The following is a 15,325-nucleotide window of genomic DNA, read 5'->3' on the forward strand; positions in this document are numbered from 1 at the left end:
CTGACAAGAGGAAACATCCTCTCCACATCCATCCTGTCAACTCTCCCCAGGAACTTTAAGGTTTCAACCAAGTCACCTCTTACTCTTCCAAACTCTAGTGGATACAAACCTAACCTCACCAACCTTTCCTCAGAAGACAATTTGCCTATTCCTGATATTAGTGTAGTAACCCTCTGAATTGCTTTTAATGCATTTACATCCTTTCTTAAATAAGGAGACCAATACTGTACACAAAGTTACAGATGTGGTCTCACCAATGCCCTGTACAACTGAACCATAACCTCCCTACCTTTGTAATCAAATCTCCCCAGAATAAATAACAATCTATTAACTTTCCTAATTACTGTACCTGTATACTAGAACATAATAAATAACACTACCTCACTTGTGCCAGACAGGTTATATGAGCTGAACACAATGAGATGTTCTTGTTGCATGCTTTCAGTCTGTAGCCTCAAGTCGCTGACTAATAAACAGGTTACATAAGCTGTTCTTAGTACAACCTTACCAGTCCAAGGTTACTGTTAGATAGGTATACATAATAGTGATGACTATTATGATGCAGCTTTTGAACTGCAGTTCGCAGCATGTTACTTAATCATTCTCTGAAATGAACTAGCAATTCACTCAGTTGTTGAGGCGGTGGCTCAGCACCACCATCCCAAGGGTTACTGGGGATGAGTAGTAACTGCTGGCCCTGCCAGTGACATGAAATTTTCAGCCCAGGTGGTAGAGCTAAAGTAGTGCACAACATCATGATAAGATCAACTTTACATTGCCACAATTCAAGTTCTTGGCAAAATTATAGCACAGCCAAGGAACCAAATAATATCATCATAACACCAATCTGACAAGGAGAACACATCCAAACATATAGAGTATTTGGCTGCTATCATTGCCAATAGTAATTTTACATTAGTTTATCACCAAAGTATTTGTTTGCTGCATTATTAAAATAATCTATTCTTTTTTCAAAATACTATAAGGAAAGTGCTGGATTTAATTGCTTCCTACCTCCAAAGTGTGTTTAAATTGAAATCTTTGTTTGCTTGTGAGGCCAAACTCCGTTTGATACCATGAAGTTCCTGTGACATCCTAAAACAAATCAAAGATGAAAGTCCTAAAACTTTATCCAAGGGTTTGGAAACATAGAGGGAATTGATCATGAGGAAGAATTTCAGAGTTGAAATTTTAACACAAATTCAATTGTGTAGCATAGTACCCAATTCATTTTTTCCAATTAATTGGCAATTTAGCGTGGCTAATCCACCTACCTTGCACATCTCTTGTTGTGGGGGCGAAGCCCACGCAAACACGGGGAGAATGTGCAAACTCCACATGGACAGTGACCCAGAGCCGGGATCGAACCTGGGACTTTGGTGCTGTGAGGCAGTAGTGCTAACCACTGCGCCACCATGCTGCCCCACATAGATAATGTTGCGACATTATTCACAGGCATAGTTCCAAGAGTAAAGAAATCAGGTATTCTATATATTATATCATGGTAACAAGTGGCTGTTTTATTGGACTAATGATGCAGAAGCACGAGTTAAAATCTCACCACAACAGTTGAGGAGTTAAGGTTCAGTTAAATAAATAAATCTGGAATTAAAAAACTAGTATCAGTAATGGTGATCATGAAACTACTGGATTGTCATAAAAACAGTGTCCTTTCGGGTCAGAAATCTTCCATGCAATTTGACCCGTATGTGAACCAAGACCCACAGCAACCTGGTTGATTCTAACCTTCCTTTGAAATAGCCGAGCAAGTCACTGAAGTATTCAAGAAGATGGCTCACCATCATCAACATTTCTGAAAAGCTTATGGGATGTGCAATAAATACTGGCCTTATTAGTAACACCCGCATCCCAAAAATGAAATGAATAATAAATTTAAATTGAGAAGACTCTAATCTGTCTGACATACACTGAACAAAATCCCAAAATATTATTGTGAGGCCAAACTCCATTTGATACCATGAAGTTCCTGAGACATCCTAAAACAAATCAAAAAGGAAAATCATAAAAATTTATCCAAGAGTTTGGAAACGTTGAGGGAATTGATCATGAGGAAGAATTTCTGAGTTGAACACTCTGGGAGAGCGTGGCCCCAGAATTCAGCACAGCTGGCTCTATAGAGGTTGAGGCATCATCTTTAAAGGATGCCCTGATCAGCATTTAAAATAAGTTCTCCCAACATCCCCCAGGACACGAAGAACCACCCCCACAAGCTTTGAGGCAAACCCCCAATCACCACAAGGTATCAGGGAATACTCTCTGCAACTCCCCCTCCACCGTGCTGTCATCAGGTCTCTCCCCACCCAATACACACAAGAGAGCCCCCCCCCTGCAAATGGTTGCCCCCAGCACTGCCAGGGTGCTAAGGGGGTGCGGGGGCAATACCCAGACTCACCCTTAAGCCCCAGGGCCTCCAGACACCTCCGTACACCCAGCATGGATCTCACAACTGGATTTGTTTCTGAAAATAAGTAGTAATTCACGCCGGCGTATTGTCACTTCTTGTGGGTGGGTGGGTGGGGGGGGGGGGGGGGTTGGATCCATCTGGGCAGACGCTGATTCGTAAAGCCGTTTAAGTGCATTTAAATTTATTCAAATCAATTATATTCAGGCATGAACCTGATCACATCACTGTTGTGTGCGGTGAAGATCTCAAATTGAGATCTCGCTGGCACAATTCTCATTTTGGCCCTCTTGCAAGGTTTAGTGGCCATAATGGAATTTGTGCCCACAGCAAATGGGGCAGCTAGACCTCGCCCATTGCTGTTGTATGAACAGCTTATTCCCGTCGATTTCCAATTTACAATATGCTCATAAAACAGCCTATTCAAAATAATCAGCTTCCTCCTATTAATGTGCCAGGTTCCAATCATCTCTTTCCAGTGACTGCACAGAAGAGAGCTATTTAGCCCAGGTGCCTGTGGTAGTTATTTGGTCTGCTCTTTCCCATTGTCCTCTATCTGACCCTGTTTTAAACAGTTACCTACTCTACCCTTAATTGATGCAATGGCCTTTGCTTCACTTACTCTGAGGAACAAAACATATACTTCAACAACTCTCTGCATTACAAAGTTCTCTTATACTCACTTCTCACTCACTTCGTGATAATGTTGAACATAAGGATCTTTTCCCATTCATGGTGAGCCCCTGACCACTGCAGGGTAAACACCAGCAGTGGCAGAATGGGGTCCTTAAGTGGGCATTAATTAGCAGTGGAGTGGCAAGGCTGTCCATGAGCCTTCCCAACACAAACCTGTCACAAAGATGGGCAGAAAATTCCATGTGGTCTTTCCTGATTCATTCCATCAAAACCCTTTTGAATTTTAAATTCTTGATTACATTTCCTATTTGCCTACCGATCGAGTTGAAATAATTCCAGAATCTCAAGTTTCACTTTATTACAAGACCTTCTCAACTCTGTTTCAAAGGTTTGTGTGGGAAAAATGGGTTTGAGTTCATGGGACATTGGCACCAGTACTGGGGAAGTAGGGAGCTGTTCAGTTGAGATGATCTTCACCTGAATCAAGCTGGAACCAGAGTGCTGCCGAGTTGCATAACCATAATAATAATCTTTTATCGTCACAAGTAGGCTTACATTAACACTGCAATGAAGTTACTGTGAAAAGCCCCTAGTCGCCACATTCTAGTGCCTGTTTGGGCACACAGAGGGAGAATTCAGAATTCAGAACTCTCAGCTGGTACGGGAATTGAACCCGCTCTGCGGGCCTTGTTCTGTATTACAAACCAGATGTCCAGCCCAATAAGCTACACCAGCCCTCCTGCAGAGCTGTAGATTGGGTGGGGGGTCAGTGGCATGGAAAATGAAAAAAAATCAAAGTTAAAGAAGAAAATGAGAGTGCAGGTTAATGATGAGGACTTTAAATAAGTTCCAGGGGGCGTGGGTTCAGAAGAAGTTAGTAAAGTTTCCAGAACACGTAATAGAACAGAGTATAGAAAGTGGCAGGAATCTAACCTCAGGTACAGCAAAAAAGGAACATCTATGAGAATGGGAGCGGTCAATGCAGGATTGAGGGTTTTGTACCCAAATGTGCGCAGTATACGAAACAAAGAAAATGTGCTTGTTGCGCACAGTGAAATTGGTGGGAACGATGTTTTGGGCATCACAGAGATGTGACTGTAAGGGGATCAGGACTGGGCTCTAAATATGCAAGGATATATGTCCTATCAAAAGGACAGGCAGGTGGGCAGAGGGGGCGGGGTTGCATTGTTCGTAAAAAATGAACTTAAATTGATAGCAAGAAGCGATATAGGGTTCCCGGAAGGTGTAGAATCTGTGTGGGTATAGTTGAAGAATTCATTAAAAAAAACGGATGGGAATTATGCACCTCGCAACTGTCAGGATGTGGGGCAGAAAATAAATCAGGAGATAGAAAAGGCATATAAGAAAGCCAATATGACAATAATCATGGGGGATTTCAATATGCAGGTGGACTGGGAAAATCAGGTTGGTAGAGATCCCAAGAAAAGGAATTTGTGAAATGTCTACGAGATGGCTTTTTGGAGCAGCTTGTGACAGAGCCCAGTAGAGAACAAGCAATTCTGGATTTGGTGATGTGTAATGAGGCAGACTATATTAGGGAACTTAAGGTGAAGGAACCCTTAGGGAGCAGTGACCACAATATGACAGAATTTACCCTGCAGTTTGAGAGGGAGAAGCTGGATGTAACAGTGTTACAATTGAATAAAGGCACTACAAAGAAATGAGGGAGGAGCTGGTCAAAATTGATTGGAAGGGGAGCCTAGCAGGAAAGGCAGTTGAACGGCAATGGCACGAGTTTTGGGAGGTTATTCGGAAAGCGCAACAGAAATTCATCCCAACGAGGAAGAAATATGCTAAGAGGAGGACAAAGCAAATATGGCTGACAAGGGAAGTCACGGACAGCATGAAAGCAAAAGAAAAAGCCTACATTGTGTGAGGATCAGGGGGAAGCCAGAGGATTGGGAAGCCTTTAAAAGAAAGCAGAGGAGAACTAAAAAAGCAATGGGGGGAGGAAGATGAAATATGAGTGTAAGTGAGCTAGTAATATAAAAGAAGATTATAAGAGATTTTTTTCGATATGTGAAAGGTAAGAGAGAGGCAAGAATGGACATTGGGCCACTGGGAAATAGGCTGGAGAAGTAGTAACAGGGAGCAAAGAAATGGCAACAGAGCAAATTAAATTTAGACAAGAGAGTGAGTATTTTGTGGTGTCTCGGCCGGGGTTGGGGGGCTGTCATTCCGTAGGGCAGGGACTCACTTTAGATACCTGGAGGTGCAGGTAGCTCAGGATTGGGGGGCAGCACTGTAATTACAACATTTCTAGTTTAGTGGGGAGAGTGAAAGCTGATCTGGGATGGTCTCCCTCTGTCACTGGCGGGTCGGGAACAGGTGGCTAAAATGAACGTATTGCTACGATTTCTGTTTATTTTCCAATGCCTGCCGAATTTCCTGCCCAGGCATTTTTTAGAGAGATTGAAGGAATGATTACCTCGTTCATATGGGGAGAGAAGGTAGCCAGAGTTAGAAAGGTGCTTCTACAGAGGGGAAGGCAGGCAGGGGGTTTGGGTCTTCCGAACCTGGTGTATTATTACTGGGTAACGAATGTGGAGACGATGCGTAGCTGGGTCTGGGGGGTTGATTCCCAGTGGGTCAGAATGGAGGAGAATTTGTGCAGGGGGTTGGGATTGAAGGCGCTAGGGATAGTGCCGCTCCCGATGACCCCTGGGAAATACTCAGGGAGTCTGGGAATTCATTGAAAATGAAAATTTGGAGGCAGTTTCGCCAACACTTCGGGCTGGGGGTAGGATCAAGGGAAATGCCGATTCGGGGGAACCACAGATTTGAGCTAGGGAAGTGGGACGGAAATTTTTGGAAATGGGAGGAGAAGGGGATTAAGACACTAAAAGATTTGTTTCTTGGGGGTCGGTTTGCAGGATTGGAGGAGCTGGGAGCGAAGTATGGGCTGGAGCAAGTGGAAATGTTTAGATACATGCAGGTTCGAGAGTTGGCCAGGAAGGAGATACAGAGCTTCTCAGTGGAGCCGGCCTCCACAATACTGGAGGAGGTGCTGACGACAGGGGGACTGGAGAAATCGGTAGTGTTGGCGGTTTACAGGGCTATTTTGGAAGATGAGAAGGGACCGCTGGAAGGGATCAAAGCAAAGTGGGAGGAAGAGTTGCGAGAGGGTATGGAGGAGGGGTTCTGGTGTGAGGTGCACCGGAGAGTTAACGCCTCCACCAGGTGCGCGAGGTTGGGCTGATACAGCTGAAGGTGGTGTATAGAGCACACTTCACAAGGGCGAGGGCTCTTTAAGAGGGTAGAAGATGTGTGTGAACGTTGCGGGGGTGGGGGGAGGGGGGGGGGCACAAATCACGTCCATAGGTTTTGGTTCTGTCCAAAGCTGGAGGATTACTGGAAGGAGGTTTTTAGGGTAATCTCTAAAGTGGTGCACGTGAAACTGGACCCGGACCCTCGGGAGGCCATAATCGGGGTGTCGGACCAGCCAGGGTTGGAAACGGGTGCGGAGGCAGATGTTGTAGCCTTTGCCTCATTGATCGCCCGAAGGCGGATCCTGTTGGGATGGAGAGCAACCTCTCCATCCTGTGCCCTGACGTGGCAGGGGGCATGTTGGAATTCTTCACTCCTCAGAAGATTAAGTTTGAATTGAGGAGAAGGCTCTACGGAAAGATGTGCTGGCCTCGGAGAGGGTTCAGAGGAGGTTCACAAGGATCATACCCAGAATGAAGGACTGGTCATATGAGGAGCAGTTGAGGACTCTGGGTCAGTACTCAATGGAGTTTAGAAGGATGAGGGGGGACTTCCGGTGGCGGCGATGCGGAGCTAAGCCGCACGTTTGGCAGCTCCCGCTTTTTTTGCACTTCCGGGCTCTTTTAACCCGCAACGGCACTTTTTTAAACTTTCCCCCGGGGGGAAACACAGTCAGTGTGCCCAGCGACTGGTGGATGGACTGGACTCACAGTGGAGCGGTCCAAAAGTCGGCTCTACAGCAGAGGAAGGCGAGAGGCAGAAAAGGCAAGATGGCGGCGGGCGGGGAAGAAGCAGCAGTGTGGCAGCAGTGGGCGCGGGAGCAGCAGGAGCTGCTTCAGCGCTCCTTCAAGGAGCTTAAAGCTGAGATCTTGGAGCCGTTTAAGGCCTTGCTGTACAAGCTGGTGGCGACTCAGACGGCCCAGGCCGTGGAGATTCGAGAGCTGCAGCGAAAGGCTTCGGACAACGAGGATGAGCTTTTGGGCCTGGCAGTGAAAGTGGAGTCGCACGAGGCGCTGCACAAGAAATGGCTGGCGAGGATGGAGGAGATGGGCTCCCGCCGGAAGAATCTGTGGATTTTGGGCCTCTCGGAGGGGCTGGAAGGCTCGGATTTGGGGGCCTATGTGGTCCTAATGTTGAACTCGCTGATGGGTGCGGGGTCGTTTCGTGGTCCCCTGGAGCTGGAGGGTGCCCATCGAGTGCTGCAGCGGAAGCCGAGGCCGAACGAGCCGCCCAGGGCGGTACTGGTCCGTTTTCACCGCTTGGTCTACCGGGAGTGCGTGTTGAGATGGGCGAAGAAAGAGAGGAGCAGCAGGTAGGAGAATACGGACGTTAGGATATATCAGGACTGGAGCGTGGAGGTGGCGAAGAGAAGGGCTGGCTTCAATCGAGCGAAGGGGGTGCTTCATAGGAAGGCGGTGAAGTTTGGCCTTCTACAGCCGGCTCGCCTCTGGGTCACTTACAAGGACCACCAGCTCTATTTTGACTCTCCGGAGGAGGCCTGGGCTTTTGTCCAGGCAGAGAACTTGGACTCGAACTGAGGACTGGGGAAAAATGTACTTTGTTTGGAGGCTTTGCCCTCCTGGGTATCCTGTCGTTTATATTGGCTGTGTTTGCTGATTGATGTTGCCTGTTCGTTTTCGCTATTTTGGTTTGTTCGGGGTTGTTTTCTGGGCTGTTGTTTATTTACTGTGGTGATTTTTTTTGTTTTGTCCACTGATGTGTTGTGGAGTAGTTTGGGGTCCCGATGGGTCATGTGTCCGTCTTTTTCCCGCGTGTTAGGTTGAGGGGCGGAGCTCGGGTTGGAAGCGCGGGCTTTCTTCCCGCGCCGGAGGAGTTGGGGGCGGGGCCCGGCGCTGGTAGGGAGGGATTGGTGGCTGTGTTGTGTCCGGGGGTGGGGGGGGTCATGGTTATGGCAGGAGTAGCCGGGGTCAGCAGAAGTCAGGTGACTCACGGAAGCACGATGTTAGGGGTAACGCAGCTAGGGGGGCCCTAGCTTTGGGGGGGGGGGGGTTGGGGGGTTGGGGCGGGGGAAGAAGGGGGGGGTACCGGGTTGTTGCTGCAGGGACTGTGAGGGAATGGATGGTGAAGTTGGCGGGGGGTTGGGAGGGGGGTCTGCCGCCGTGGGGAGCGGGCTTGGGGGGTTCCCTGGGCACGTGGTGGATTGAGGAAGAGCTATGGCTGATCGGCGTAGGGGGAGGGCCCCCCCGGTTCGGCTGGTCACATGGAACGTGAGGGGGCTGAATGGTCCGGTGAAGCGATCCTGGGTCTTGGCTCACTTGAGGGGGTTGGGAACAGATGTAGCTATGCTCCAGGAGACGCACCTCAGGGTTACAGATCAGGTGAGACTAAGAAAACGTTGGGTGGGACAGGTGTTTCACTTGGGGCTTGATGCGAAGAACCGTGGGGTGGCAATTTTGGTCGGTAAGAGCCTGTCGTTCGTTGCGTCCAAAGTGGTGGCGGATAGCGCAGGTAGATATGTGATGGTGAGTGGGAGACTTCAGGGGGAGCGGGTGGTCTTGGTTAATGTTTATGCTCCCAACTGGGACGATGCGGGCTTCATGCGGCGAATGCTGGGCCTGATCCCGGACCTGGAGACAGGGGGATTTATCCTGGGTGGGGACTTTAACACGGTGCTGGATCCGGCTCTGGATCGCTGGAAGTCTAGGACGGGCAGGAGGCCGGCAGCGGCCTCGGTGCTGAGGGGGTTCATGGATCAGATGGGGGGGGGGGTGGACCCTTGGAGGTTTTTGGAGGCGGGGGGTAGGGAGTTCTCCTTTTTCTCCCATGTTCATAAGGCGTACTCCCGGATTGATTTTATTGTGCTTAGCAGGACGCTAATCCCGAGAGTAGTGGGGGCGGCATATTCGGCGATAGCTATTTCTGATCATGCACCACATTTAGTGGATCTGGATGTGGGGGAGGGGAAGGATCAGTGCCCGCTGTGGAGGCTGGATGTGGGGCTTTTGGCAGAGGAGGAAGTGTGCGGGCGGATCCGTAGGGGCATAGAGGGGTATCTAGAAACCAATGATAACGGGGAGGTGCAAGTTGGGGTGGTTTGGAAAGCGCAGTAGTCAGAGGGGAGCTGATATCTATTCGGGCGCACAGGGAGAGGGGGAAGAGGGCCGAGAGGGAGAGGAAATGGTAAGGGTGGATAGGAGGTATGCAGACACCCCGGAGGAGGGGCTTTTGAGGAAGCGGCGCAATCTCCAAGCGGAATCTGACATTTTAACCACCCGGAAGGCGGAGGCGCAGTGGAGAAGGGCACAGGGGGCGGTGTATGAGTACGGGGAGAAGGCAAGTCGGATGTTGGCTCACCAGCTCCGGAAGCGGGAGGCAGCTAGAGAAATTGGGGGAGCCACGGATGCAGGAGGGAACTTGGTGCGGGGTGGAAAGGACATCAATGGGGTGTTCAGATCCTTTTACGAGGGGCTGTACCGGGTGGTGCCGTCCAGGGAAGCAGGTGGGATGGACCACTTTTTGGATAGGCTGGAGTTCCCAAGAGTAGGCGACGAGCGGGTGGAGGGTTTGGGGGCCCCAATCGAGTTGGAGGAGCTGGTGGAGGCATTGGGAAGTATGCAGACAGGGAAAGCGCCGGGGCCTGACGGGTTCCCAATGGAATTTTACAAGAAATTTTCAGATTTGCTGGGCCCTCTGCTTGTGAGGACCCTGAATGAGGCTAGGGAGGGGGGAGGGGCTCTGCCCCCAACGATGTCCAGGGCAATTATCTCCTTGCTCCTAAAGTGGGAGAAGGACCCCCTTCAGTGTGGGTCTTACAGGCTGATCTCGCTCCTTAATGTAGATGTCAAGTTGTTGGCAAAGGTGCTGTCCAGGAGGGTGGAGGATGTGGTCCCGACGGTGATTCATGAGGATCAAACGGGGTTTGTAAAGGGGAGACAAGTGAATACCAACATGCGGAGGCTCCTTATTGTCATGATGATGGCGCCGGCGGCTGGGGAGTCAGAAATAGTGGCGTCCATAGATGTGGAGAAAGTTTTTGATAGGGTGGAGTGGAGTTACCTGTGGGAGGACTTGCGGAGGTTTGGGTTTGGTGAGGGGTTCATCAGCTGGGTGGGGTTGCTGTACAGCTCCCCGGTGGCGAGTGTGGTGACAAATGGGAGGAGGTCGGCGGACTTTCGGCTCCCCTGCTCTTCGCGTTAGCGATTGAGCCCCTGGCCATGGCACTGAGGGACTCGAAGAGTTGGTGGGGGATTGTGCGGGGGGGAGGGGGGGCGGGGGGAGGAGCACCGGTTGTCGCTGTACGCAGATGATCTGCTGTTGTATGTCGCGGATCTGGCTGAGGGGATGCCAGAGGTGCTGAAGATACTTGAGGAGTTTGGGGACTTTTCGGGCTATAAGCTCAATGTGGGGAAAAGTGAGCTGTTTGTCCTGCACCCGGGGGATCAGGAGAGGGAGCTAGGTGAACTCCCGTTGAAGAGGGCTGAGAGGAGCTTTAGGTATCTTTAGGTATCCAGGTGGCTAGGACCTGGGGGGCCATGCATAGGCTTAACTTTTCGAGGCTGGTGGGGCAGATGGAGGAGGAGTTTAGGAGGTGGGACGCGCTACCGCTTTCGTTGGCGGGCAGGGTCCAGTCGATTAAGGTGACGGTGCTCCCGAGATTTTTGTTTCTTTTCCAGTGCCTCCCCATATTGATCACAGAGGCTTTTTTCAGAAGGGTGAATAAGTCGATTCTGGGCCCCGATACGGGGCAATCACCGTTTTGCGCCGGGGAGAACGGGTGAGGGATTTGGGAGTTGGCACAGGGCAGGCATCAGACAGTTTTGGGACCTCTTCCTGGATGGGAAGTTCACGACTCTGGAGGAGCTGGTGGGGAAGTGGAACCTCCCCCCTGGGAATGCTTTTAGGTATATGCAGGTCAGGGCATTTGTTAAGAGGCAGGTGGCGGAGTTTCCGCGGCTGCCGCCAAGGGGGGTGCAAGATAGGGTGCTTTCAGGGACATGGATCGGTGAAGGAAAGATCTCGGCTATTTACCAGCTGATGCAGGAGGAGGAGGAGGCCTTAGTAGAAGAGCTCAAAGCGAAGTGGGAGGAAGAGCTAGGGGAAGAGATTGAAGATAGAACGGGTCGGACGCCCTGGAGAGGGCGAATTCCTCCTCCTCTTGCGCACGGCTCAGCCTAATTCAGCTGAAGGTGCTGCATAGGGTTCACATGACAGGGGCAAGGATGAGCCGGTTCTTCGGAGGGGAAGACAGGTGCGGGAGGTGTTCGGGAGGCCCGACGAACCACACCCATATGTTCTGGAGAGAATGAAGTTTGCCCTGAGGGGGTCGGTACAGGGATTCTTTCGGCGGTGGCAGCCCTTTCTCAACTTCCTGGCGAAGGGGTAGAGAGTGGTCGGTCTCAGCAGCAACTTTGAGGGGGGGTTTGGGGATGGTTAGGGGGTTTGGTTTTGCAGCAGTGGGTTTGCTATGTTGTTATTTTCTTCTTTCTTGTATTGCTGTTGGTTTTCTGTTATTATTTATTTTGGGGGCCACGAGTTCTTTTCTTGAGTTGGTGTGGAAAAACGCCTTGTTTGTTTTAAATTGTGGGGAGAAAATTTGTTATTGAAAAACTTGAATAAAAATTATTTTTAAAAAAAAGAAGGATGAGGGGGATCTCATTGAAACTTACAGAATACTGAGAGTCCTAGATGGAATGAATGTGCACAGGGTGTATCCATTAGTATAAGAAACTAGAACACGAGGGCACATCCAGACTGAAGGGACAATCCTTTAAAACAGAGATGAGGAGATGTTCCTTCAGCCAGAGGGTGGTGTATCTGCAGAACCCGTTGCCGCAGATGGCTGTGGAGGCCAAGTCACTGAGTATCTTTAAGCCAGAGATAGATGGGTTCTTGCTTAATGAGGGGACCAGGAGTTATGAGGAGAAGGCAGGAGAATAGGGATGAGAAACATATAGAACATAGAACACTACAGTGCAGTACGGGCCCTTCGGCCCTCGATGTTGCGCCGACCTGTGAAACCATCTGAAGCCTATCTGACCTACACAATTCCATTTTCATCCATATGTCTATCCAGTGACCACTTAAATGCCCTTAAAGTTGGCGAGTCTACTACTATTGCAGGCAGGGCGTTCCACACCCCTACTACTCTCTGAGTAAAGAAACTGCCTCTGACATCTGTCCTATATCTACCACCCCTCAATTTAAAGCTATGTCCCCTCGTGTTGGTCATCACCATCCGAGGAAAAAGACTCTCACTGTCCACCCTATCTAACCCTCTGACTATCTTATATGTCTCTATTAAGTCACCTCTCAGCCTTCTCCTCTCTAACGAAAATAACCTCAATTCCCTGAGCCTTTCCTCGTAAGACCTTCCCTCCATACCAGGCAACATCCTAGTAAATCTCCTCTGAACCCTTTCCAAAGCTTCCACATCCTTCCTATAATGTGCTGACCAGAACTGCACGCAGTACTCCAGGTGCGGCCGCACCAGAGTTATATACAGCTGCAGCATGACCTTGTGGTTCCGAAACTGAATCCCCCTGCTTATAAAGGCTAGCACACCATATGCCTTCTTAACAGCCCTATTAACCTGGGTGGCAACTTTCAGGGATTTATGTACCTGGATGCCGAGATCTCTCTGTTCATCTACACTACCAAGAATCTTGCCATTAGCCCAGTACTCTGCATTCCTGTTACTCCTTCCAAAGTGAACCACCTCACACTTTTCCGCATTAAACTCCATCTGCCACCTCTCAGCCCAGCTCTGCAGCTTATCTATGTCCCTCTGTATCCTATAACATCCTTCAGCACTATCCACAACTCCACCGACCTTCGTGTCATCTGCAAATTTACTAACCCATCCTTCTACACCCTCTTCCAGGTCATTTATAAAAATGACAAACAGCAGTGGCCCCAAAACAGATCCTTGCGGTACACCACTAGTAACTGAACTCCAGGATGAACATTTGCCATCAACCACCACCCTCTGTCTTCTTTCAGCTAGCCAATTATTGATCCAAACCGCTAAATCACCTTCAATTCCATACTTCCTTATTTTCTGCAATAGCCTACCGTGGGGAACCTTATCAAACGCCTTACTGAAATCCATATACACCACATCAACAGCTTTACCCTGATCCACCTGTTTGGTCACGTTCTCAAAAAACTCAATAAGGTTTGTGAGGCATGACCTACCCTTCACAAAACCGTGTTGAGTATCGTTAATCAACTTGTTCTTTTCAAGATGATTATTAACCCTATCTCTTATAACCTTTTCCAACATTTTACCCACAACCGAAGTAAGGCTCACAGGTCTATAATTACCAGGGTTGTCTCTACTCCCCTTCTTGAACAAGGGGACAACATTTGCTATCCTCCAGTCTTCCGGCACTATTCCTGTCGACAAATGCGACATAAAGATCAAGGACAAAGGCTCTGCAATCTCCTCCCTGGCTTCCCAGAGAATCCTAGGATAAATCCCATCTGGCCCAGGGGACTTATCTATTTTGATATTTTCTAAAATTGCTAACACCTCCTCCTTTTGAACCTCAATTCCATCTAGCCTGGTCGACTGAACCTGAGTGTTCTCCTCGACAACATTGTCTTTCTCCAGTGTAAACACTGACGAAAAATATCCATTTAATGCTTCCCCTCTCTCCTCTGATTCCACACACAACTTTCCACTACTATCCTTGATTGGCCCTAATCTTACTCTAGTCATTCTTTTGTTCCTGATATACCTATAGAAAGCCTTAGGGTTTTCCTTGATCCTATCCGCCAACGACTTTTCGTGTCCTCTCCTCGCTCTTCGTAACTCTTCCTTTAGGTCCTTCCTGGCTAACTTGTAACTCTCAAGTGCCCTAACTGAGCCTTCATGTCTCATCCTAACATAAGCCTTCTTCTTCCTCTTGACAAGTGCTTCAACTTCCTTAGTAAACCACGGTTCCCTTGCTCGACAACTTCCTCCCTGCCTGACAGGTACATACTTGTCAAGGACACGCAGTAGCTGTTCCTTGAAAAAGCTCCACATTTCGATTGTACCCATCCCCTGCAGTTTCCTTCCCCATCCTATACATCCTAAATCTTGCCGAATAGCATCATAATTGCCTTTCCCCCAGCTATAATTCTTGCCTTGCGGTATATACCTATCCCTGCCCATTGCTAAAGTAAACATAACCGAGTTGTGATCACTATCACCAAAGTGCTCACCTACATCTAAATCTAACACCTGGCCGGGTTCATTACCCAGTACCAATCCAATGTGGCCTCGCCCCTTGTTGGCCTGTCTACATACTGTGTCAGAAAACCCTCCTGCACACACTGCACAAAAACTGACCCATCTATTGTACTCGAACTATAGTATTTCCAGTCAATATTTGGAAAGTTAAAGTCCCCCATAACAACTACCCTGTTACTCTCGCTCCTGTCAAGAATCATCTTTGCAATCCTTTCCTCTACATCTCTGGAACTATTCGGAGGTCTATAGACAACTCCCAACAGGGTGACCTCTCCTCTCCTGTTCCTAACCTCGGCCCATACTGCCTCAGTAGACGAGTCCTCAAGCGTCCTTTCTACCGCCGTAATACTTTCCTTGATTAACAATGCCACACCCCCCCCCTCTTTTACCATCTTCTCTGTTCTTACAGAAACATCTAAATCCTGGAACCTGCAACAACCATTCCTGTCCCTGCTCTACCCATGTCTCCGAAATCGCCACAACATCGAGATCCCAGGTACCAACCCATGCTGCAAGCTCACCCACCTTATTCCGGATGCTCCTGGCGTTGAAGTAGACACACTTCAAACCAGCGTCCTGCTTGCCGGTGCCCTCTTTCGAACTTTTAACTCCATCCCTGACCTCACTACTCTCAACATCCTGTACACTGGGACTACAATTTAGGTTCCCATCCCCCTGCTGAATTAGTTTCAGCCATCGTTGAATCGTGGAGCAGACTCGATGGGCCGAATGGCCTGATTCTGCTCCTATGTCTTATGGTATCATTTTTCAATATATACTGCGTGCTTTAACTAGGTAAGCAGGAAGTTATGGGAGAATTAATCTTGGAGGATTGAATGATG

The 15,325-nt window shown here is 49.0% G+C and overlaps 1 protein-coding gene across 6 annotated transcripts in view; it reads right to left on the bottom strand.

Annotated features, from left to right (window-relative positions):
- Positions 1-15,325, bottom strand: part of LOC119971545 — a 189,266-nt gene that overhangs the window by 136,777 nt on the left and 37,164 nt on the right. For 5 of the 6 annotated variants that reach the window (XM_038807241.1, XM_038807231.1, XM_038807214.1 and 2 more), the window contains one exon: positions 1,015-1,095. The exons of the other annotated variant lie outside the window; for it this stretch is intronic. In XM_038807241.1, the coding sequence (XP_038663169.1) occupies positions 1,015-1,095 (81 nt within the window). The remainder of the gene's footprint in view (positions 1-1,014; positions 1,096-15,325) is intronic. 6 annotated transcript variants of the gene reach the window in all.

Source organism: Scyliorhinus canicula, chromosome 1, assembly GCF_902713615.1.
Source record: "Scyliorhinus canicula chromosome 1, sScyCan1.1, whole genome shotgun sequence".
In the NCBI taxonomy this organism is placed as follows: domain Eukaryota; kingdom Metazoa; phylum Chordata; class Chondrichthyes; order Carcharhiniformes; family Scyliorhinidae; genus Scyliorhinus; species Scyliorhinus canicula.